The 25,742-nt window shown below is 56.0% G+C and overlaps 1 protein-coding gene across 1 annotated transcript in view; it reads right to left on the reverse strand.

The window, feature by feature from the left end:
- PXDN (peroxidasin) overlaps window positions 1-25,742 on the reverse strand; it is a 55,903-nt gene that overhangs the window by 19,773 nt on the left and 10,388 nt on the right. Inside the window, 13 exon segments of the mRNA XM_040495953.1 lie at window positions 2,742-2,898; window positions 3,631-3,743; window positions 4,776-4,934; window positions 5,979-6,095; window positions 7,059-7,331; window positions 9,880-10,049; window positions 12,054-12,171; window positions 13,577-13,746; window positions 14,644-14,715; window positions 15,078-15,149; window positions 18,025-18,096; window positions 22,125-22,196; window positions 22,988-23,059. Coding sequence (XP_040351887.1) covers window positions 2,742-2,898; window positions 3,631-3,743; window positions 4,776-4,934; window positions 5,979-6,095; window positions 7,059-7,331; window positions 9,880-10,049; window positions 12,054-12,171; window positions 13,577-13,746; window positions 14,644-14,715; window positions 15,078-15,149; window positions 18,025-18,096; window positions 22,125-22,196; window positions 22,988-23,059 — 1,637 coding nt within the window.

Consider the following 25,742-nt stretch of genomic DNA (forward strand, 5'->3'; position numbering starts at 1 on the left):
TCCTTCCTCCTTCCTGAGACACACTTCCTCCCTCCAGGGACACACTTCCTCCTTCCTGAGACACATTTCCTTTTTCCTCATTCCTGGGACACACTTCCTCCCTCCGGGGTCACGCTTTCTCCTTCCTGGGACACGCTTCCTCCTTCCTCCCTCTGCGGACACACTCCCTCCCGCTGGGACGCACTCCCTCCTTCCTCCTTTCTGAGACACACTTCCTCCATCCTGGGACACACTCCCTCCCTCTGGGGACACACCCCCTCCTGCTGGGACACACTCCCTCCTGATTCCTCACACCTCCCAAGGACCTACGGGAACCAGGTCTACCTGATCCCCACTCCTGCCTCCTGATGCCTACCCCCACCCCTGTCCCTTCTGCAGCGGTGTGGCTGCTTCCTCCTTCCCACCAGACCTCCCCGCTGAGCCCGGCCAGCCTCAGGCCCTCCCTGGGGGTCACGTGGGGCAGTGGTCTAAATACTGACAGATCCACACCAGCCCATCTCTCTCCCTGAAGCTTACTCGTGCTTTTCACGCGTGGACATAGAACCTTCCGTGTGCCTCATCCCAGCCTCCACCCCGCTCTGTGACATCTCAGCGAACGGCGCTCGCCCGCCGGGCTCTGCGTGGGTCCACGGCCGGCAGGCCCATCACGCCCGCGCTGTGGCAGCACGTCGACTGGGACACTGGCAGACACCGTCCTCGCTCCCTCCCCCACACCTCACCCCCACACCTCACCGTCCTTACTGCCTTGGAACTGCTCGAACCCACACCCGTGCAATAAAAGCCAGACTACAGCCCGGCTGACGAGGCCCCGACCCGGCCTGGCCTCTGGCATTCGGCCCGTCCCAACCTCAGGCCTCACGCCCGCCACTCGCGCCAGGCCACGCGGCCCCGCTCCTCAGAATGTGCGTGCCCAGGGCGGGTCCTCCCCGACCACCTGCCCCGAGCCCCAGCCTCCCGGTCAGATCACGACTGGAGCCTGCTGTTCGCTCTGTTACTTGTCTGCGTCCGCCGCCTGCACGTGAGCCACAGCCCCTCGGGCCCTCGACACCCCTGCGCCCGCCCTCAGCCGTGTACAGAGCAGCTGCCTGGGACGCTCACCTCCCCGCCGACACGGGCACGCAGCGGGCAAGCCATGGTGCGTGGGACACATTTACCTGCTCTTGACCCACGTGGCCCAACAGCATTTCCCAGGCAGACCCCCCGCGCAGTGTGTCTCACACGGAGCCAAACTTACTAAGTTCTGGAACCGAATGTTTTTATGCCAAGTGCTAGACGAGAGGGTACGATAATTGTATAGAATGTTATGACTCCAATGTTTCATTATTATGAATCACTTCAATTTGTTTTCCTCTGTAAACGACAATCATGAAAACTAACACGAAAACATTTACCTACCTTTTGAAAAAATAAAGGAAATTCACCAAAACGTTAATAGTGCTTATTTCTTAGAGGTGGGATCGTGGGGAGATTATTTTTAAATCTCATATATAACCAATTCACATTTAAGTAACATTACTTCAGGTATAAAAAACTGTAATTAAAAAAACACAGGCATAAAATTCACCAATCTAATTTTACATGCATTTCACACACCATGTACGATGGGGAAAATAATATTTTTCCCTAAAAAAACCCTCCAAAATCAGGCTTCCAGTTATTCCTTAACGGTTCACTTTTTTTTTCATTTTTTTTAAAAGGCTGCCCTTTTAAAATAATTTTTTATTTATTTGGAGAGAGAGACTCAGAAAGCACAAGTTGGGGAGAGGCAGAGCAGGGGGGAGGGCAGAGAGAATCCCAAGCAGACCCCACACTGTCAGCGCAGAGCCCGACTCGGGGCTCGATCACACAACTCTGGAGTCAACCTGAGCTGAAATCAAGAGTCAGACACCTCACCGACTGAGCCACCCGGGAGCCCCCGTGGTTCCTATTTAAGAAGTGGCTTTAGGCTTAAGGCGTGGCGGGTGGCGGGTGTACAAACCAACCCAACCCCATTGCTTCCTGTGGGCACTCACAAGCCTGTGGAGAAGGCAGGAAGGCAAAAACACAGACCCAAGCGAAGGTGGTGGCCGCTCGGGATGGCGGAGGGGAAGCTTGACGGGACGTACAGAAGACGCAACTTTGGGTCCAACCTAACACTGTGGGTTTGTCCTGGAGCCACGGGGCACAGGGCAGTGACGGCGACACGTCGGGGATCTGAGCCTTCAGGAAGAAGGCGGCAGCAAGTGGACAGAACAGGTGAACGAAACAGGCAAGGGGCAGATGCAGAGGTGGGCTCGGCGTGACTCAGGGTCCGGGGTGGGACCGGTCAGTGATGACAGACACCCATCCCGGGAGGACACGTGGCCCCTTCCAGAACCGGCGCGAGTACAGCGAAGGGGCACCAGCCGCGTCCACTCCTGCCAGATGGGGACTGCAAATTACATGCTCCCAGACCCGAATGGGTTTGGATGACGACTCCACCAACCACCAAACCCCTCATCAAGAAAAGCCGCACAGGGCACGTGACCACAGCGGCCTGCGGTCTCGGGGTGGCCGCCAAGAGCGTGTGAGGCTGGGCAGGCGGCTCTCCTCTCAGGATCCCGGCAACGCCCCTGCAAACTGGGGGTGCCCTGCCTTCCCATAACCCTGAAAACCCTCAGACGTCAGTCTGCAAGTACGCTGGGCCAGGTGCCCTCCTGCTATGTGAGTCCACGCGGGAGAATGTCTGCCAACCTCAGGACACACGCGCCGAGGGGACTCACCGCTCACGCTGAGCACCATGCTGACGGAGGCCTGCCCGATAGTGTTCCTGGCCACACACTCGTAGCGGCCTGCGTCCGCGGTCCCGACGTCGTGGATGGTCAAGAACCCCTCGGGGCTGATATGAAACTTCCCGCTTTCCGTCACCTGAACCCCATCCTGGAACAAAGCAGAACAGAAATGATACTAAGAATAAGACCAAGAAGCAGGCGTTGTCTTTCTGGGGTGGGGACACCGCCTGTCAGGACCTCATGAGTGGACGGGTCACACGGACTGCGGCCACATCTACCCAAAACTAGAAAGAGAACATTTAATCCAATTCGGTGAGAGTTTTCTTAAACTCCTGCAAAAGATCCAGAGAAGACAAAGATAAGTTCCTTGGAGTCTCCAGGATTGGGGATCGGGGGCTCATGAAAGGACACCCCTATGTGGTGTGCACGACGGTAGGGAAGGTACAGAGCTTGGGCAAGGGCCAGCGGGATGGCCCCCTGTGGTCATGGCAGGTGAAGTCTGGCAGACCGTGGGGGGGAACTCAAGCCTCCCTCCGAGGGACCCCTGCCCATGGCCACCCCATCCTCCGGGGACACGTCCCATCGAACTCTTGTTTCTAATGGCTAAACGTGGAAATGAACTTTTGCATTGGGCTTCAGAAAAACAACACAGAAGAATGCAAGAACACCCAAAACCTCCTGTATGGATTATGGGGCCACGGATCTAGCCAGAAGGTTTTCCTGGCTTTTGTCACGGGGGAGGTCGCGAAGAGGATGATGCTGTGTTGTGCATTTGCCTCGTTTTGCTCTGTCAGTAAGGGGCCCGCAGCATCTGCTGACTCCGAGAGGAAGCGCGCGGCCGGCAGCCACCCCCCTCTCCCCCGCCCGTGGCAGGAGCTACCTTGTTCCAGGTGATGACGGGCTCAGGCTCCCCCTGGGCACTGCAGGGGAGCTGCACGTTGGTGCCCACCTCCACCGTCCTGTCGCTCGGAGTGCTGGCAAACACCGGGGTAACTGTAAAGCAAGGGGCAGCTGGCTGACCACGGTGGAAACCCCAAGACACTCGTGATTTACAGCAAAAGGCTTCAGAATAGCACAGCCCCTTGCCCGCAGCCAGGCCAGACCCAGGGCCCTCTTGCCAGTCTCGGCCTGTCACTCTGCCTCCTAGCCTTGTCTGCAGACAGCCGAAGGGCCGGAGGAAAGGGGAGATGGTCTGCCCGCGGCCCACGCTGGACCTGAGGAGCACGTCTGAAGAGCAGACCGCAGCCCTAACCAGCTCCTGTCTACGTGGGGCGGGGGGACCGGGACGTCACGGGCCCCGGACAGAGCCTGATGGTTAGGATGGGAAACGCACACTTAGGAGAAGAGCTTTCCTCACCAGGAAAGTGAGGATCCTGGCCCACGCCCACGTGGGAAGTCCTGGTGCCCTTTAGGGACCACCCACAGGATCTCATGCAACAGGCCATCCCACATGCTGCCCGTCGGGAATGGGAAGGTCAGCGCCAGCCGAGAGCAGTCCAGCCCGCCTGGGTAACAGGAAGACAGCCCAGGCCCCAAACCATCAGGGAAGGACCCCCCCCCCAGGGGCTGGGGACCGTGCAGCACCAGCCACACTCCGGCTTGGGCGCCTCTCATGGAGAGAATGGTCAGACCACGCACCCACAAAGGACAAAAGGAAGACGTGTGTGAAGGCTCATGGGACAATGGGGCGAGAGACAGAATCCCTGGGACATTCTCAGGATTCGTCCACGGGTCAGGAGCTATCAGACCCCTGGCCATCCCGGAAAGGATATGAGAGCCGTTCAGTGAAGCGGGAAGAATCGGCCCCAGAGCACGGACAAGCCGGCCTCGTAGGGTTCCCCACGAGGAGCTCCACGAGCGGGACGCACACCTTGTACCTCGAGCAGGTACGAGGGACGGGTGTTCAGAGGAAGAGGACACGCTCTGTCGCGAGCAGTGACGGGAACCTTGGCCGCAGAAGGCCCGCGTCTCCGGACGGCGCATCCGCACAGAGCGGCGGGTCCGCCAGGAGGGAGCCGCGCGTACCTCTGGGCTGCACGGTAAGGTGGGCCACAGCCCTCTGGGAGCCGATGATGTTGACAGCCTGGCACTCGTACTGGCCCTGGTCGTGGAGCGCCACACCCGAGATCCTGAGCGTTCCCGAGGAGAGGACGAGGTGTCGCCGGTCCACGGACAGCTGGCTCCCTGAAAGGCATGGGGGCGCCAGTCAGTGGGACACGCAGTGAGTGGTGGGTTAGAGGCAGGACTCGGGTACGTCGGTCAGCAGAACGTTCTCGGAGCAAACGAGAAGCAGGGCCCCTGGGTCAGCACCTCCTGAGCGACGGTCCAGCCTACGGGGCGTGCGGCAGGTCAGGGACAAGAGACCCGTCCCCACCTCTGAGAAACTGCCCAGAAGCAGGGAGGAGCGGATGGCAGGGACGCAGGCTAAACACACAGGAGTCAGGACACAGGGGGCGTGTGTGACATCGGCCCGAGGACGGGCCACGGGGTAGGGGGCAGGGCGGGAGTTACTCAGAAGCGAAGGACACCCCAGGTGAGGGGGCACATGCCCTGGCGGAGCCCCTCCTGCCCAGAATAGAGGTGCAGGCGTTAGCTCCTGCCGCACCTGCCCGGGTGCTCCTCTGGTTTAAGGGCCCCTTAGGGGAGCTGCCCTCCGGTTCAAGGCAGGTTCTCAAGGTCACTCCCAGAGCGGAGCCCGGGGGCCACCTCTCCTCCCCCCACCTTCCCAGCCGGGCTGCCAGTGCCCCGGGAGAAGTCTGTGTCTTTGCATCATCTGCCCTGCGGTTCACCAGCTGCAGCAGGAGAGGTGGCCCCGGGGAATCAGCATGATCGACAGGTGGAGATCAACAGTGTGACCTCACCGCAGGTGGAAACACAGCACGACAGCCCCAGGAAATGAGCTTCCAACAGACATGTGCTACAATCAGTTTCCAGAAACTTCTATCCTACATGCTGCTAAATCCCAACGAGATGCTAATTCAGTGTAGATCAAAAGCAAGACACAGACTACATGGGAGGAGCAAGAAAGCAGAAGGCCACGCCAGCGCCTTCGTGGACAGTCTCCTCCCCGTGTCCTTCTCGGCAGCAGTGGGCGAAGGCGAGGCTGGGACACACACACGCTGACGGTCCCCACAGCCGGGACGCCTTGGCTCGGCCACCACTCGGGCCTGGGCAGGGGCTCCGGGGCTGCCTGGAAAGGGCAGACAGACTTCCCGAGGCGGCTCTTACCTCCTTTGGTCCACGCTATGACCGGCTGTGGGTAGCCCTTGGCCTCACACTGGAAATCGACCGTCTGGCCCTCAATAACAGCTCTGTCCGCAGGGGTCACGGTGAACTGGGGAAGAGCTTCCGGGAGGAAAAACATGGGAAAGATCATTTCAGAGGTGGATCTGGGTAAAACCGCTGGAAGGAGCATCAGGGTCCTCCCTCCGGGCAGGCGCCACGGCCCCGAGCGGCCAGCTGTGCCACAGGGGGGCGCCAGAGAGGGAACAGCATGACGGCAGAAGGGCATGGGACGCTGGGAGACGTTCAGAGACCTCTGCTGACTCAGCCCCACCGCACACGCAGTGTGCGGACGGCGGTGAGGCTAACGAGGGGGTCCCGCTCCTGTCGCCGTGCGATGTCCGCTCGTCCTTGTGTGGCTAAGCGTCACCTGGCCCAGCTGTACGTGGGGACGGGAGCTGGTTTGCTGCCGGAGGGGTGAATCACACAGCCCTAAGCCCAGAACAGATCCGTGCGTGCAACAGTAACGACCAGACGACAGCACCACGCGGTTACGTGCCCAAAGAGGCAGCAGGACAGACTCACAGCAGACGGCAAGGGAGGGGGCTTCCACGGAGGAGGGAGGCTGGGGAAGACAGACACATCGGGAGAGGGCTGATCTCTCGGGATTTTGCACTCTCCTGGCTCAGAGCTTCTCCTCAAACGCCTCACTGTGTAATCTATTAACAAGGCAACAAACTCACTAAGAGTCAGTCGGACGTTAGGAAACACACAGCTGAGCTCTTAAAACGACAGGTCCCGTCTGCAGCTGGAGCCAAACCTACTCCTGGGAAGTTCCGAGCTGAATGCAAGGCTTACTGATGGACTCAACACGCCCGTGCACACCGCCCACACTCGTGTGTTCGCCTTACACACGCCAGGTGCCCTACGTGCCACAGATAACACGGCCAGAGATAAAGCCCCGGGAGAAATCAACCGTCCTAAAAGTCTCCATTCGGAAACCAAAGTCACGGAAGTCGGAGGTGGGAAGTGCGCTGGGGGCGGGGAGAGGGTCTGCACGCGAGCGACGAGGGGGGCCCGACCCACCCTGGACGATGATCAGAGCCGCAGCGTGGATGCTGTCCAGGCTGTTGGATGCGAAGCACGTGTACTCCCCACTGTCGTCCTGCTGGACGTTCTGAATGTACAGGCCGCCAGAGGGGGTGATGCTCACGCGAGGGTCCTCAGGCAGGGGCGTGCGGTCCCCTTTGGTCCAGGTGATCCGCGGCACGGGGTGGCCTGTGGCGCTGCACTCCAGGGTGACACTCTCGCCGACCAGCACCTCCGTGTTCTGTGGCTGGATTACAAAAGCGGGTCGGGCTGTCACAAGGAAACACAAGTTCTGGATTAGTTTCCTCTGGCCAAGCAACAGGGCTCTGCGCGGGCTTCTCTCTCTCCAGGCCACTCGTTCCATCTATTGGCCTTAAAATAAAGCAAACAGTTTAATCAACACTCTCTCGTCTTCTTTCTCTTTTAAAGAACGTGCAGCCGGCAAGGATGTGCTGCCTCGGATGAGGGCTGTCAGTGCCCAACAGATGGCCGGGCGGCTCCCTGTTTCAGCGTGGACGGAGCAGCCCCAGGCAGGATCCTTACTTCTGTTCGTTCTAAGTACACTGGGTCAGTCCAGTCAAATCTTGCCAGAGCCTCTTACTAGCACGAAACACTGTTTTTAAACTGTATTTAGAACAAATAAAAATAACCCATTTCCTATGCAAAAAGAAAGCACAAGCTAGCTGAGCTAGTATGTTCCAGCTCTAAATCCAGAAGAAAGTCTGTGCCCCGAGCGACCTGCTTTGTGAGGGCGTCCACGCAGCACAGAGCTCACACACCAGCGGCATAAACCGCCACGGCCCGCCTGCGGTGACGTGGCCACACACGTCAGAACTGAGAAGTCATACACCCCGTTACCCAGAGATCACTCTCCTAGGAGTTTGCGAGCATGTAAAACAAGGTTTGTACCCCAAAAGGGTGCTTTTTAAATTTCTGTGATGTATATTCAGGCCGACACCCTTCTCCCCAATTCCGAAATCCAAAAACGCTCTGAACACAAAACATCTTTCATAATTTATCTGTAAAACTTAATCTGACGAGAAGCGTCTAGAGTCTTAACTTACTCCTCATCACGTGACTGCACGCAGCTCGCTGTGGGACGCGGATACGCTGGCTACAGGGCGGTGCCCGGGACCCCACGAGCCAGTTAAACAGATTACGTACCAGGTGGCCCTGCTGAAATTCCCCCAATTTCTGATTTCCAAATGATATCAGACCCAAGAGGTTTTGGATAAAGGGATGGTGTGGACTGATAACAGCAAAAGATTTGAGGAAAAACCTCAGAAACTCCAAAGAACCAGTTAAATAGATCACATTGCCACAGATCATGAATTCCACGCAGCTGTGAAAAGGAGAGAGTAAGAGAACCAGTCACGTTCTGAGATGAAAAACAAGCAAGGCGGGGGCGAAGAAGGCAGCCCTAGCCATAATCTGGGAGAGTGGGGTTGGAGGCGTGAATTTAGGGGATGAAGAAAGACACACAGAAGAACATTTCTGCGCCTTTCGTGTTCGGTTAATGTTTACTCTGTGCTAAACACATATCTAAAGAACAGATAATAGAAGGTGCAGAAATGATCCTAATATTAGCATTTCTGGAGGATGGCAAGCTAGAGACCACAAAGCCATCTGCAGGGGCAAGAACCCCAAAGTCAAAGCCCACCCGGAGGGCACGTGCAACTGTGGTTTGAGAAGTGGCTGTTCAGAGCCTGTGGAGAAACAGAGGCAAAGGCGAGGACAGCTCTGGGTACAACTGCGCACCCAATGTGGACAGAGAGTTGGCATCAGTCGAATGTGGAAATAAATCTCCTTCAAGTTTTATTAACCCAAAGCTGGTCCTCATGAGGGGCTGCCGCCTGACTCCAGCTCCAAGTGAGAAAGAAAGGGCAAGATTCAGAAGTGCTAACTATGCTATGACCACACAACACACAAAGCACAAAATGTTTCATACACCGAAAAATCAGAACACAGCCTACTTTGGAGACAACAGTAGGCGGTGATTATCGACTCTGGTAACTTAAGGTCACGTTTATATTATCCTAGGGAATCACTGACATCAAGGAACCACGCTGTGGCTTCCAAAGTGGAAGCAGGAAACAGAAGATGGGCAATTATTCCAAAATTAGGCACAGAATACAAAAAAGACTGGATAAATCGTCCCAGGATGCAAAACTTATAAATCTAAATATGTTGCTCATGACAATAAACACAAATGGACTCATTTTAAGAAAACATCAGGCTGAATTTCTTCTTAAAAAACAGAGCAAAGGTCGAGGATTACCTAGGACCACGTGCTCCGACATCTCCGGGTGAAGGAATTTCGCTGCAGACTAGCGCACCCGCGCTTTGCCCACTTCCAGCCAGCATCCTGCCCACTTCCGGTCCCGCGCCCTGCCCACTTCCTGCCCACTTCTGGTCCCGCGCCCTGCCCACACCCTGCCCTGGCCCTGCCCATGCCCAGCCCGTGCCCTGCCCACTTTCTGCTCTCATCCTGCCCACTTCCTGCCCATATCCTGCCCATGCCCTGACCACTTCCTGCTCTCATCCTGCCCACTTCCTGCCCATATCCTGCCCATGCCCTGACCACTTCCCGCTCTCATCCTGCCCACTTCCTGCCCATGCCCGCCCTCACCCTACCCACTTCCTGCTCTCATCATACCCACTTCCTGCCCATTTCCTGCTCTCATCCTGCCCACTTCCTTCCCATGCCCTGCCCACGTCCTACCCGTGCCCTGCCCAGCTGGGTGCAGGGAGGGAGCCTGTGCGTCACGAGCAAGGGCAGCTCTGGAAGGAACCCTCATGTGGCGTCCTCTCCACGTACCTGGAGACCCAAAGTACCTGAGGGTGACTTCTTGTGTTTTCACCTGCCCGGCGGCATTTTTCGCCATGCACTGGTAAATCCCCTGGTCTGTCTCCTGTGTGTTTTGGATCATCAGGGTTCCGTCGTCCAGCAAGTTGAGGCGGGAATCTGTGTTCATGCTCAGCTCGTTGCTGCAAAGACACAAACCCGGCACGCTCAGACTCGGAAAGCTCCAGGAGGCCCAATCCACACCGGAAGACACCTGAGCACATGGGGAGGCAGAGACGCCATGCCTGGCCTTTCCAGGACACTTTCCCACCCCCGACACAGTGTCCCACATCATTACCATGTCTGGGACAGGGGCGGGCCTAGTGCATCACTAATTCCTGGTTACTTTTACTATTCAGTTTCAGTCTATAAAGATTTTAAAGTTTGGGCAACTGGGTGGCGTGGTCGTACAGGGGTCCCACTCTGTCCCGATTTTGGTTCAGGTCATGATCTCAGTCTGTGGGACTGAGCCTCTAGTCAGGCTCTGTGCTGACAGCATGGAGCCTGCCTGGGATTCTCTCTCCTTCTCTCTGCTCCTCCCCAACACTCCCTGTCTCTCTCTCTCTCAAATAAAAATAAATAAATAAAACAAAAAATATTTTTAAGTTTCAAAGCGGTCCTCTTTCCAAAGGGACACAATGAAAATAGTGGGAAAAATTCAAAAGAAACATTTTCCTTGGTTTCTGGCAAACTGACTCAAGAAAATGGGACAGAAACATTTGCTATCATTAAAGCAAATAATTACATACACTGACTGACAAAACCATCATTGTTGTGAGCATTTCCCTATGGACGCCACTCAGAAACCTACAGGCTCTCGGCTGAAGACCCGGCCAGGTGTGAGAGCCCCCTTCCCCTCCCGGCTCACACACCTCTCTCCCTGCACCAACCCACCGAAAGTGACATCCGTCCTCATCCACGGGGTTTTCTGGATGGAAGCAAGAGTCCCCCCAGGTTCCAAACGTAAGAGACTTACTGATCTGGCCCAGCTCCCTTCCATAAACATGATGAGCCAGCAAGTCGGGAAGGCAGGCCGACTGGTGAGGTGGACTAACAGGGGAGGCAGGTCAGCAGGGGAGGCGGACCCACAGGGGAGGCTGGCAGGTGGAGGCAGAGCCCAGCGCCAGACACCAGGCCTGGGGTTAATGGAAAAGGCTCAGCCGAATTCATGCCTTTCTACTTTTCAAATACACATGTACTCCTCCTGTATTAACTCAGGATTTTAAATCTTGACAACTCCAGAGCCATCCAAGAGAACACCCTCTCTGAGGATCAGGCTGGCACTGCTCACATCCTGCACGGCACCGGGCCCGGGTCATAAGGACAAACCCAGGTGTAGACGAGACTCCCAAACTTCACAGGCAGGAAAGTGCTGCCCCTCCTGCACCCGATGGCTCTCCGATGCCAAGCTCCCCAGCTTCCTGCGCATCTTCTCTGCGAACATGGCCCAGCACTGGGAGGGACGACGGCTGGGCGGGCGTCTGGGCTCGGTCACCAGAGGGTCCTCTGCGCCCTGTTACGACTGAATGGCCAGCGAGCTCAGAGTATAAACGCCCACAGCCAAGATTCGCAGAAAAGCCTGTCCGTGTCCTCGTGAGAATGAACACAGAAGCAATGACAGGGGGTCTCACGCTAACAATCTGTTTTCAAGGAGTCGGTTCAGAATGCACGCTGGAAAGCGTTCCACGTTAACACGAGGCCCCGGGAGCCACGTCCTCCGACACCTGTGCCCCCACACACCCCAAAATGCTTGCGGACAGAAGGGAGGACGCTCATTTCCTGAGGCCGATCAGACGTGCAGTGCAAGGAACTAACTACAAAAGTGCCCACTTGATGGGCGTCCCTGAAGACGCTGTCCCAGCAGGAAGGAGCCCTCCTCACCCAGGAGGACGGTTCCAGCTTCGAAGCCCCAGTGACCGCCCTCCCCCCAGATCCGGCGGAGAACCAAGCCTCCCTCACGCCCCTCACCCAAGGCAGGGGGAGTAACGGATGGCCCCTTACAGCAGAAACGATGCAGAAACGTTCTCCTTTAGACCCTTCCTTCCACCAGAGAGGCCGAGAGTGTCGAGGGGCCCACAGGGTGGCGGCGTGGGCACATGCCCAGTGGTGCAGACGGGGCATCTGGGCGGACAGTGAAAATCACTTACTTGTTTCGCAGCCAGATGATCTCGGGTTTGGGGTTGCCTTCTGCTCTGCATGTGAAGAACACAGTGTTCCCCGAGGTGACATCTGCGTCCTGGGGCTCTGATGTGATCCGGGGCCTTTCTGTGCCAAGAAGGAAATGCAGATCTTCTTGGTTTTAAACAGTCCCGTTAGAGTCAGCAAGAACCCAAACCAGATCTCAGGTTTAAGAGAAAATCCCAAGTGTTCAAACATCCATCCCAACCACAATGTTCCCACGAAGATGACAGACGGCCATCTCCTGGGAGACAGGCCGAGTTTTACCCAGCGTTTCTGACCCTCAGATAAACCCGGCGAGACCCCTGTGCACACAGCAAACTCCAGGAACAGCTGCTTTGGGTGAATAAAGCAATAGAAAACAAAGCCTTTTAGCTAACGCACTCCTGAGAGCAGAAAGTTCTACTGTGCAAGGCAGGACAGTAGCGCGTCCTCGTCCTCTGTCCTCCCACGTGCGCGTCCCACTCCTATGGCCCTGGGACCAACGAGCTGCCTCCTCCAATCTGCTAAGGGGGGGCTGCCCCATGTCCTCCTTCTCCACGAATACGGTGGCAGGAGGCAGACAAAACCCGTGGCCCTTGAACTGGGGTCCTGTTGGTTAAGTCAGAGGTAGCTGGGGAGCAGGACCACCCAGGGCAGCTCTGGGACACCAACCGTGTGGTGCATGATGGTGACACACACACACACACACACACACACACACACACACGCGTGTAGATGTCAGGGGTCAGCCGGGCACTCTCAGCTGCGGCCTCTGGCCTCTGTCCCAGGAAAGAGCCTCGTCTGTGAGGCGCACACAGCCCAGCAGTGCTGCCTGCGTGCGGCATGGCTCCTGCCGGAGGACAGTCGCACAGGACGCACACACGTGAACAGGGCCTCTGATGCCGCACACTATTGAGACCGGGCAGGTGCACAGACGGGTGCACACGTGTAAGGACAGTTAACAAAGGAGTGCAGACGCTGGCTGGTTACTCACAAAAGCTGCGGATTTCTAGTTTCGTTACATGTATTTTCAACACTAAAAAAACGATGATGCTTTAGAGAAATGGGCTTCAGCCCCCCAAAACAGTGCTGCAATTAAAAGGCTCAGCCGCACCAGGCCCTGGGCACTGCAGGGCTCTGCCCCGCCGTCGGAGTTTGGCCCTTCTGGAGGTCTGTGTCTCGGGGCCGAGGCCGGAGGCCCAGCCCAGTGCGCAGAGGCAGCCGGCAGCTGCAGCCTGTGTGCACCGGGGTGGGAGGGACGGGGAGGCAGGGACAGTGTGACCCAGTTTGCTCATTTTGCAGGGGAGCCTGAAAACAAAAGCCAAGAAACCCCACAGGCACTGAGAGATGCTGTGTGCAGACCAGGGCTTTGCCAAGGAGCGTCCCTGTCAGTCCTACAAGGATCTGATGCAGGGACGCCATCCCTGCAGGTGGGCAGGGCCGTGCGTACCACACCCCCTGGGTGCCAGCACGGGGCTCCGGGTCCCCCTCGGCCCCTGGCCGCACTCACCACAGTCCAGCTCTTCAGGGGTGATCGTGGCCACCGAGCGCCCCTGGATACGTCGCGGGTATTCACAGGTGGCGGCCGCCTGTGCATTGCCGGACTTGGCGTAGGTTTTCAGCAAATCCGCCAGCCACAGGATTTCACAGTCGCAGTGCAGCGCGTTGGAGTCCAGTCTCCTGGGACAGGGAAGACGGTGAGACGTGGGGACGAGCCCACCCCGGACGACCTGGACGCGTGAGCCTGTGCGGGGCCTGCCGGACACAGGCCGGCCAGGAGCGTCCAGGCCGCCGGCCAGGTCCCCACCCCGGGGACCCCGCCTGCCTGCCCGGCCCTAAGCTTGCTCTTCCGGCGACCTCCCTGCTCCCTCAACACCAAGTGCCCCTCCACCTTCACCAGAACGCCATCTGACTTTGGCTCGTTTCTTTGTCCAGAAGCAACCCTAATTAGCGAGGGAGGCTGTCTTATTTCACCTTATTTCGCTCTGGACCTGGGCTCATTAGCATGATCTTCCCCTTTTCCTGATGTCGAGCTCCTTACGCTCGGTGACGGCCAACCGCAGAGCGGCGGCCCTCCTGACCGCGGAGGAAAACACAGAAGGGCGTCAAGCAACGTTCTCGACCGGCACTAACATCCCTTCCTTCTATTACAATACACCACTCGGTACAAGAAGGGTGTTGAGAGGTCTTAGAAACCGGGGGACCAGTTTACTGAATGCCCAGCTCTGCGAACACTCAAGGGCTGGGGACAGGACACAGAGTCCTACACGGACGTGGTTCCACCACCAAAATACGCAACATGGAATTAAAAATTAATCTGAAGAATGTGAAACTGATTTTAAAACATGTCTTGTTGGCCTCTGAAGGGGTCAACCTGCTGGCACACCCCCGGAGTCCCGGGGGCTCTTGGCTGTGCCCACCGGGAGGGTTGACTGTGCCCTCTGGGTGTCCCTGTGCTTTTCTGCATGTGACATACCCCGCAGCCCCTGGCACAGGACCCAGCTCAGGACCCGGCTCAGGACCCGGCTGAGGACCCGGCCAATGGCAGGGAATTGGCTTCTGTAAAGACACACTTACAGTCTCTTCATGGATTCCAAGTGACTGAATGTTCCTGGAACCAAATGTGTGATTCGGTTGTTATGTAAAAATCTGTTGAAAGAGAGAAAACCGCAAACCAACTTTTAAAAACGCTTCTTACACGTGTAGAAAAGAGTACAAGCAGTCAAGTAAGTGAGTTGTAAACAATACCTCAGCGACTGCGTTTATGGGATACAAATGAACTTGAGAACAATATTTACTTTAGAAAACAATTCGATTTTTTTTTTCTATTTTATCACCATCTCCAAATAAAGAGAAAATTGTGAAGTCCCACTTCTGAACTGTTAGACAAGGAACAGAGATTTGCTCAGGTGTCTGGACAGGCAGTGGCCCCCTTTCCATCACAGAACCTGAGGGCACGCGGCCCCCGGGGACCAGCGGGAAGAAGGGAGGGCAAGACGAAATCAACTTACAGCCTTTCCAGCTTCGGCAAATGTTGGAATGACTCTGGGTCCAAAGTTTCTATCTGATTAAAGTGCAGGTATCTAGACAAGTTTTTAAACAAAAGGAAAAAGAGAAAAGAAACATTTTAAACAATTTTACTTTTGCTGATCTAGATTTTCTGCTCAAAAAAATGGTTCCTAAGTCATTTCAAATTCGTATGTCAATAGGTGACTCTCTAGATTTCCTACACTGTGCAAAAAACACGTGAAGTAATCACATAGTAAGATGAAATACAATTAAAAACTGGGCACAGACTGTAAGACGGACAGCAGGGACTCTGACCAAGTCCCCTTCAGGCCTGGGGCCTGGCTGCTTAGCCCGGGGACCTGCTTGCAAAGCACACGGACCTTCGCAGGAAAAAAGCCAAAATACTCTCGATTGCAGCACACGTTAAGTAGGTGCACGCCGTCATTCAAACCTTCTAGTCTGTATGTGAATTTAGGGGAGGATACGCGTGTACGTTAATGTGGGGGTGACAATACCGTCAGCTCTGGAAAGAACTACAGGAAAAATAACACAGCACCAGGCTTAGTAAGATTATGTGCTAATTACACAGAACATCCAGCATTTATATTACATTTACTATGTCCCCTTAACTTTCCATAATTTACACATTTTTCACCACAACTAATTTCTCCTCATTTTCCTCAATTACTGCTTTTCTCACTTTGGAAATTGGTGTGTTTCCCCTTAAGAAAAACACCAGAAGTGGTCTTAGGACGGGGTGCTCCTGCCGCAAGCCCCCCACCCACACGAGGAGGAGGGGGGTCCCCGCCTTCACACAGGCTGACTCTGGGAGGGGACGCTGGGCCCAGCAGCTACAGGCTTCACCCCAAACCCAAACACCGGAAAGCACTCTGGAAACGCACCCAGATCACTCGGAGACCTCCACTAACTTTGAAATTACCGTAACTTGGGTCACCAGAGTTCAGTTGTCCTCCCTTGCCCTCTGTTCCTGTCCTTGGCTCCCTGGGAGGGTGCACGGTGTCCCCCACCCGCCCCACTCCCCGCCAAGTCTCAGGTCATTGCCAGATCCACCTCCCGCGCCTCCGTGACACCCGCGGACAGGTCCCTGCCCATCGCCCCGCACACCAGGGTGGGAAGCCCACGAGCAGGGAACAGAGGGGACACGGGGAGAAAATCCACAGTCAGCGGCCATCACAGGAGGCTCCTGGAGGGGACCCCCGTCGGCAGGCAGGGGGAGTCCTGGGGGAGCCGCCCAGGGAGGAGGTGGAGGAGGCAGGAGAGACTCCCCGGGGCTCCGGGCAGCCTGGGGGCCACCCCCCCCCACGGCCCCAAGACGGCCATGAGCCCCAACCCCATCTACGCTCTCTGCGTCTGGCCACACGCGTTCACCACACACGATGCGGGCCTCCCAGAAACCCGCTGGGCAGAAGCTCAGCAGACTCCGGTGGCCCCGGGCTCGTCCCGGGGGTGTGGAGGGGCTCCTGGCATGGGGACGCGACCCCAGACCGCAGCCCAGGCACACCCACCAGAACAGCCCCGTCTCCTCGCACAGAGTCCTCCCCGTGGTGGGGGGCCTGGTCCTACGTGTCTCTGGGTCTGTCACACTCTCGCCGACCTTCAGGGCATGAAGTCCCGGTGGCAGGGACCCTAACTCCCTAACCCGGGGTTTAGAAGGCATCCGGACCCAGGATCCACCGTCTCCAGCCGGTTGGTTAGAGACGCTGCTCGGGGCTCCTGGTCCAGTAAGCCTCACTTCCCCCAGACTTTGCCCCTTTCTTCCTGGAAGGTAGCTGGCCTCCCCACCCCCCGCCGTCAGGGTGAGCTCCACCTGCTTCAACTTTCCAGCACGCTTAAATCAGACGCGATTTTCTAGGTGTCGGCTACGATGATCTCACTGCCCCGTCCCGGGGGGGAGTGTGTCCCTTCGTAAACTCTCCTCCACCTGGACGTTTTCCAGACACTTCCGTGTGTTTCTGCAAAGCTCTGAACTTTTTGTCCCTTTCTCTCTGAAGCGAAGATTATGCAAACACTTCCGTACGACCCCTTCCCTCCCTGACATCACAAGCCACGCGCAGTGAGCTGAGGAATGCAGGTCCCTCCCGAATCAAAAGGGCCTCGACACACGAGCACCGTGTGTGCCCTGAGGCACTGTTTTCGGGGTGCCTGCGCCCCAGTCCTGCCGGGGGTCCCCGTGCAGGCTCTGCGCCCGGCCGGCCGAGGAAACACGCACACGCGCGGGCGGCCGTGGGCAGACCCCCCGTTACAGCAACCGGCCCCGTCCGGCTGTGCGACTAAACTGCGGGCAGTTCTGGAATCCTCCAAGTTGTTCCAGCTCCACAGCTGAAAAGTCAAACAGACAAACCAGAAAGAGACTCCCGTTGCCTGGAATTCTACTTAGAAACAAACGTGCTGACTTCACAGCAATGGAGGACTTCTTGTGCGGCCACGGAAACGACATCCACACACGCTAACTAGAACCACGTGAAAAAGTTTATTTTCTCCGAAATCATGACGTCATAAACGAAGGAAGCTGCACGTGCGCAGAGTCACAAAAGGAACCGGCGGGCAATAAAAACCACCTGCTGGCCCCGCGGCGCCCCGGGTGCCTCTCCCCGAAGGCCCTTCACTTGTGTGCGAGCCTGTCCCTTAACTCGGGAGCACCATGAACACAGGGGCCACTGGCTCTCGCTGATCTCTGTATCACGGGGGCTCAGCACCGGGCTGCTCTTGGGCAGAAACCAGTCCCGTCCAGGACCGGGTGGGTGGGGGTCAGACAGACAGAGGAGTAACGAGTCAACCACCGCTTTTCCAATCGGCATGCACACACGCCCTACTCCCCGTTAGTACAGACATGCATCGTGCAGACAGCAAACTTAGTTCATCTTCCCTACGAGAGGCAAGAGGGCGGGTGACATCCAAGGCAGTCAGGCGCGGGGGAGGGACACTTACAGTTGTTCTAGAGAGGCAAGTCCCTTAAACGCTTGCCTGTCAATTGACTGGATCTCATTCTTGTACAAATAGCTGAAACAAGAAACGAGGCGAGGATTAGCACACACACGAGACGCCGTAACTCCAGGTGGAAAGAAGAATTATGTCGACACAGGGAGAGGGTTTTAAAATCAACGACTGTATTAGAATACGGACAACACATCTACACGGCAGCGCGGTTACCCTCCTGGAGGGACAGTGTCCACACACGGGACGCCGCTGACCACTGCTCTGTCTTCAGACCAGTCCCTGGTTCTGGGAGCATGGCTTGCGACTCGTTCCCAGTACACTCGCTTCAAAGCCCGAAGGGAATAAAACCATTTCCCCACAAACATGTAGTATGCGTTGATCATAAGACGCTGTAACTGCGGCATTTTGAGAGACCCGGAAACAATTTGGGGAGCGGACAGTTCGCACCCTGCATGTGCCCTGCAGACCTCCCCCACCAGGGTCCCCTGCTGGCATGTCAGAAGAGTCACAGAATTGGCTCACTGCCTGTTTTGAGATGGTCTGCAAGCTAAGAATGGGTTTTACATTTTTAACTGGTTGAAAATTTCAGAAGAACGTTAACACCTCACGACACAGGAGAAGTACGTAAAGTGTGAATTGCAGAGTCCGTAAGGACACGGGACACAGCCCGGTTTTGTTAGCCTACGGCTGGTGGGGGGGGCCACAAGGCAGAGGCGGGGAGCCACCACAGACGCTGGATGGCCCTTCGCAGAGTCCGCCACATCCTGAACGGACCTGCCAGGGGTGAGGACCGTCCCCAAAGGGCCCGGGTTCTGAGGACATGACTGGCCCCCGGTACCATCCTCATGAGCCCTGAAGGGCCATGGTGAATACGAGGTGATCTCAGCATCAGACAAAGAGGCTGGCGCCCTGGGTGCCTCTGCCTGCTGTGGACGCCCAGCGACCGGTCAGCACACACAGGTGCCAGCCTGGGACCGCGGTAAGGCCCTCCCTGCACATTGGTTACCTGGGGGCTAGGCTTTCGCCCTTTCGTCCCCCCAAGAACACGTTTGTCCTAACGCCTGTGACACTGTGTACTTCATCTGCAAAGGACCGTGCGTCTTACTGCACTGGGTTTCGTGGGTTTTGGTGCAGGGCTACCTCGAACCATCCAGCTAAGCGGCTCCCACTTCTCCGTCTGGGCAAATGTGCCGAGGCGACCCCAGAGACCAGGCAGGGCTCGCCCACCCATGCAGAGCCCAGCGCCCGCCACAGAGGCCTGGCCAGCGGCCACTCTGTCAACCTCCACTCACTAGCTGTGTGGTCGTGAGCAAGCTGAGCTGGCAACCTTCCTCCGCCTCAGTTTCTTCCGATGTAAGTGGACACCACAGCACTTCAGGATCACCGGGAGTGAACAGATACGTGGGAAGCCGACAGAAGATGGCCTCACCCCCGGCCACTACGGTCCTGGCAGGCGCTACTCTCCCTTCTACTTCCGGACGGGGGTTTCTGGGCTCATTTCTTCAAAAGAAGGCGGAAACAAGCCCCCGGTGCTGGGTCACTTTGCAAGGACTGAACCAAACTACTGTGGACGAGTGTGCGTCTGTGAGGACGCGTGGGCTCCACGGGAGTAAGTGGGTGCTGGTCGCCTCCAGTAACGGGCCGCGTACAGATGAGTCCACACAGAGTCAGAGTCGCCTGGAGCAGGAGTTCTTGCCCAACTTCATCCGGAAATATCAGTGAGGGGAGGTTTAGGCCTTACACAGGCAACTAATAATACTCAACGTCTGAAACCACTGACTACGTGTAAAGGCAGAAATAACCGGTTAACTTCAGAACAGCTCCCCGGTACTGAAATTGCACAGTGTCCTCAGCGGTGCCTGTGGGAGCGCACTCTCCTGCCCAGGAGGGGATCAGATGGGCAGGTGGGGTCCCTCCTCACCAGGGACCCTGCCCCAAGCCCTCGCCAGTGACTGGGGCGCCTTCTGCCAGGCCAGCCACAGAGGGGGGGAGAGGCTGTAGAGCAGGTGCCTTGATGGGGAGTGAGCCAGCAGACGGGGCTCCTCAAGTGTTACTTTAAAATATCCTTGTAAGTGAGAACCAAAGTGTCCCCCAAACTGTAACACTAAATACGTCTGCAGAGTGAATGATAACTTGCTCCTAATTAATTCAATCCCAAAGCACAATATACAAAATAAAAAATAAAAGTAACACACACACATACACACACTACGGATGCTGGCCATCAGCTAACCAAACCTACTTTTGTCAGAAACCAAAACCTTCCTTCTGGAACTTGCATAGCACTTAAAATAAATAAATACATAACAGAAGGCCTTTCCCTCATTTTTAAAATGAGCGACAAGGCTTAATAATGTTCATACATTATTCTAGTCTATTCTGTCCTGTCCTGTTCTAAAAAGCAATACATTATGCCAACTGTGATGGAAAATATTTATACCTAACACTTTTCGTTTACCTTCACTGAGGAATACGTATTTCTGTAAGCAGAGTTAATGTGATCGCTGCAGTGACGTTATCCAAAATCAAACAGGCTTCCAAATACACATCAACACCAATAATGTGACTTTGTTTTAAAAAAATCAACATAACTCCTGGATGTTTAGGTTCACTTATGATAAAAATTTCCAAAAAAAGTCAGTGACACAAATCCCTCATTAAAATAGTTCTACCTTGGGGCTCCTGGGGGGCTCAGTTGGTTAAACGTCTGACTTTGGCTCAGGTCATAATATGGCAGACAGTGAGTTTGAGCCCTGCGTCGGGCTCTGTGCTGACAGCTCAGAGCCTGGAGCCTGCTTTAGATTCTGTGTCTCCCTCGCTCTCTGCCCCTCCCCCACTCACTCTCTGTCTCTCAAAACTGAATAAACATTTAAAAAAAGAAAAAAAGAAAAGACAGAAAGATGGACGCCTGGGTGGCTCAGTCAGTTGAGCGTCCGACTTCAGCTCAGGTCACGATCTCGAGGTCCGTGAGTTCAAGCCCTGCGTCGGGCTCTGTGCTGACAGCTCGGAGCCTGGAGCCTGTTTTGGATTCTGTGTCCCCCTCTCTCTCTCTGCTCCTCCCTCCCTTGCACTCTGTCTCTGTCTCTCAAAAATGAATAAACGTTAAAAAACATTTTTTTAATGCTTCTATCTGGAAATGCCATCTAAGTCTTAAAAGTAAGAATAACACGTACACGACACGTACTTTTCTCTACAACCAGGAATGCGACTGGAATGTGTCTTTAATGCCTTCCGGTCTTAACTTAAGTGCCTGCAACGTAGCAGGCCTGCACCTGCCAGTGAGGCCACTGTGTAACCTGCAAAACTGGCTTCAACAGGCAAATGTTTTAAATTCTAATAAATAAGTTACCGAAAGTCAACTCCGAAAAGTAAACTACAATTTTACTGCAGTAAACTAAGAGGTGCGATCGCTTGGAGGAAGCTGGGGAAAATTAGCCGAAAACTAGTGACATTCCAGTGGGATTTGTCATCTGCTTCCCACACTTGCTCACAGCTGGACAGGCAGCTTGAGACTGCTCTCCAAGCTTCTCTCTCACAGACCACCTGTCAGCCATTCATGCTGGCGAGGGACCATGAGTCACAGACTAGCAGAGTTACTGTTCCCACGGGACTCTGCAGGGCTGTGACTTTTAACCTCACTCATGGACTTTACTCACCGAGCCTCATGCAACACAGCACTTCATACTGACAAGAGCTCATTTTAAAAATCCCACCCGAGGGGCGCCTGGGTGGCGCAGTCGGTCAAGCGTCCGACTTTCAGCCAGGTCACGATCTTGCGTTCCGCGAGTTCGAGCCCCGCGTCGGGCTCTGGGCTGATGGCTCGGAGCCTGGAGCCTGTTTCCGATTCTGTGTCTCCCTCTCTCTCTGCCCCTCCCCCGTTCATGCTCTGTCTCTCTCTGTCCCAAAAATAAATAAACGTTGAAAAAAAAAAAAAAAATCCCACCCGAAAATTCACTACCTTCTGAAAATAAAGCCTAAGAGATGGGTGTATCTGCAATAATTCGCAAGCAGCATAACATTTCGCTCAATGATTAGTCTGTATACTGACAACATAAGCTTTCTGAAGGGTAAAGAACGGATGGTTAACTTACAGATATTTTAAATTCTCCAAGTCTTCAAATGATCCGCTGGGTATGCTCTTGATTTGATTGTTGTTGAGAAGCCTATGAAACCAAAGTTCAGGAAGAATTAAAACACCACCACTGCACCGTGCTGTGGGAAACGTTCCTTCCGCTTGCAAAGGGTCATAGCAGGACTCCGCTGCGGAGCTCGGCGCCTACACTGGCTTGACTGCTTGTGTCCATGACGAACAGCATTTCAGTCTTGCCCTCTGATCATGAGTTTCCTCAGTGCATGGGTGTCCCTGTCACGGCACGCCGTTGCCGCCCCCCCCCCCCCCCCCGGGCACACAGACCAAGTTCCCCTCTGGTGGAGAGGGTATCTGTCTGTCCTACTGACTGTCACACTATCCACCTCAGCCGACTGGAAAGCCAGTGTGGACGTGCAGAGTGGTCCCACCAGAGGGGGGGGGTTGGCCGCCCCCCCCCCGGCTCCCATCCTGGGCCCAGCTAGCTCGGGAGAAGCACCTTCCCCTCCACCTTGTGAGGGGGGCATGTGAATAGGGCAGGTGAAGGGGTCTGGGCCAGCCAGGGGCTGAGTCATTAATAGGAAGAGAAGGTGCCCGTGGCCATAGGTCTGGGTCACACCCATTTATGAGGGACCCACACAGGTCACGGATGTCAGACAAGACAGCACGGCCGCCGAGCACGGACCCACAGGCCTGGCGTCTCAATGTACGTGTTCTCCTCTAGGACCCGTGTCCACTCTCCCGATCCACACCCCCGACCACGGATCATCGGGGCTGACCGCTGTGGTTGAGCTCCACCCGCAGGTGGAAGCTGAGATGATTTCCACACTTTTTCCCACGGGGTCCCAACAGAGCGTTTGGACTTACAACGTATTCAAGTTTCTCAGCCTCCTGAATGCCCCGGGCTGGATCTCCCGGATTCTGTTAAAGCGCAGATCCCTGAAAACAAACAAGAGATGTGTTTAGACACAGAAGTGCGCAGTCACCGCTAGTGATGAGCCATCATCTCACCCAGATTCAACACCGCGACAAGGCACCTCAGGAATTAAACCTTGCAGCCCAGCTCCTTCCTTGGGCCAAGTGCCTCCTCTCCGAGGCTCAACGATATTGATCTGAACGAGAGCGGCGCTTTCCCAGGACACAAGTTGGTTTAAACAACCATCCTGGAGAGACAAACACTTCTCTAACTAACCAGACGTCTACCTCCTGCCACTCGCTGGAAAACCTAACATCACCAGGTCCTCCCAAACCGGAGCGGGACTGCCCTGCACGGACTCAACAGGAGTCGCTGGCCATGGGAGGGTCCAGAGCTGCAGCACCGCCTTCCGACATTTCCGGAGCTGGAGTGCGGTGGTTCATCCGCCAAGCGCCTTCAGTGTTCTCTCGGTGAGAAGTAGAGAGTGAAACTGAGAAGCTCATCCTGAGCTGGGAGATCCATCAACTCTGCGCGTGGATCCGAACTCAGTACTCCCCCCACATCTTCTCGGCACTCAGACAGTGGATCCGAACTCAGTACTCCCCTACGTCTTCTCGGCACTCAGACAGTAGATCCGAACCCAGTATTCCCCCTACGTCTTCTCGGCACTCAGACAGTAGATCCGAACCCAGTACTCGCCCTACGTCTTCTCGGCACTCAGACAGTGGATCCGAACCCGGTACTCCCCCACGTCTTCTCGGCACTCGGACAGTGGATCCGAACCCGGTACTCCCCCACGTCTTCTCGGCACTCAGACAGTGCATCCGAACCCGGTACTCCCCTACGTCTTCTCGGCACTCAGACAGTGCATCCGAACCCGGTACTCCCCCTACGTCTTCTCGGCACTCAGACAGTGCATCCGAACCCGGTACTCCCTCTACGTCTTCTTGGCACTCAGACAGTGGATCCGAACTCAGTACTCCCCTACGTCTTCTCGGCACTCAGATGTGTGTTGGGAGAGCAGTTACTGACTTTTCAGGGACAGAGGGATGACCTGGGCAGCCCAGGTGAGACCAGAGGGCAGGACCGTGGAGCCCAGGACTGGAGCTGTCTGTTGCAGGTGGCCCAGTGGGGGAGGTGCCGGGCAGCTGGTGGCGTGTATGCTCCGTGGACCCAGGGAGGCGCTGGGCTCGGGGCCATGAGCTCGGGGGCAAAAGGCACGCGGCAGGGTACATTTTTACCCCTTCCCAGCCCCAATTAAAACCTATAAATTTAACGTGAATGAAAGTCACTGAGAAGCAAATGAAACACGACTTTCCTCCTCGAAGGGTCAGAAAAATCAAGATTCCTTGGGCACAGGCCCAACCCCTTGTGACTCGGTGCTGCTGGATTATCACGGGATGAGCTGGGGCCCTGCCATTAGCACCTTGAAGTCTGACTCCAGGGCCACAGAACTGACCTTATTGGGAAACAGGGTCTTTACAAAGGCGACGAGGGTGGCTCCACTCCAGCATGACTCACGTCCTCAAAGAAGAGGGAAATCTGGGCGACGGGGACAGCGCCGTGTGAAGACGGCCGTCATCCTGCCACATGTCAACCATCACCCAGGTCCACCGCGAGCCGGCAGCCGGGACACAGAGCGGACCGCCCTGGAAGGAGCATGACCCTTGGTCGTGAAAAAGGCGCCTCCAGCTGGGAGCGCGTGGATTCCCGTCTGAGCTCTGTCTGTGCAGGCCGCCCCAGGAAACAGACACGGGGCTCCTGGGCAGCATGTGGTCCAACTCAGGAACGATGCTCCTCTCATGACATGTACGGAGTTCTCACGTTCACGGACTTTTCAGGAATCGGGTATTTGGGGCCAATTCAATAGTTGTAATGACTTACGGAATGGGTTCTGGTTTATGCTGCAATAAGAAACTTCTCAGGAAGTATGTAAGTGGCTAAAATGAAATCTGAGCACTTAGGAGTGAACAGTGGGGCACCTGCTTCCTCGCTCTGGGCGGGTTCTCAAGAAGGGGAGGCCCCGGGTGCTGGTCGCCACGGCCCTGAGCTGCCAGCCTGACCACCACCCCGTGTGCTCTCCGGATCCCGGTGTCCACCCGCGTGCTCTCCGGGGAACGCGGCTGGCCCAAGCTGACCTGTTGCTTTGAAATACGGCAAGAATTCATCTACATCCACATTCAGAACACTGCAAGTGGTTCAGGCGCAGGGACACTGAGGCCAGGCCCTGCGGGGAGGGCAGGGAGGGAACGGGGGCCGGGGGGCGTCTCTGGGGCCGACTTCCCTGACTCCCCTCCACATCCCGGTGAAATGTGGGGCAGTGGTTAATGAGGACACCTGGCCAGTTACTGTTTAGTGTAAACACGGGTGATCTGGAAGCTCCCTCCTGGCACAGAGCAAAGGCAGGGTTTCACAGGGTTCGGACAGATGACCCTGGAGCAACACGGGGAACAGGTCCCCCCGGAATGGGGACTGCCATGGGCAAACACTGCGGCGAACCGGTGGGGACGGCCGCAGACCACGAAGCCGGTCCTCAGGTTGGCAGAAGGACAGGGGCCAGAGCCATGCAGCTTTTGAGACCGGCTCCCCTACGACGGCAGAGCAAGGTGGACAATCACTGGGGGCAAACCGCTCAGGGACCCAGGACTGGACACCCTCACGACACAGTGACGCCCGCCCGCTCAGGTTGGGGGGAGGGAGCCCCAC

This window comes from Herpailurus yagouaroundi, unplaced genomic scaffold (genome assembly GCF_014898765.1).
Source record: "Herpailurus yagouaroundi ecotype Mexico unplaced genomic scaffold, PumYag 188, whole genome shotgun sequence".
Lineage (NCBI taxonomy): Eukaryota > Metazoa > Chordata > Mammalia > Carnivora > Felidae > Herpailurus > Herpailurus yagouaroundi.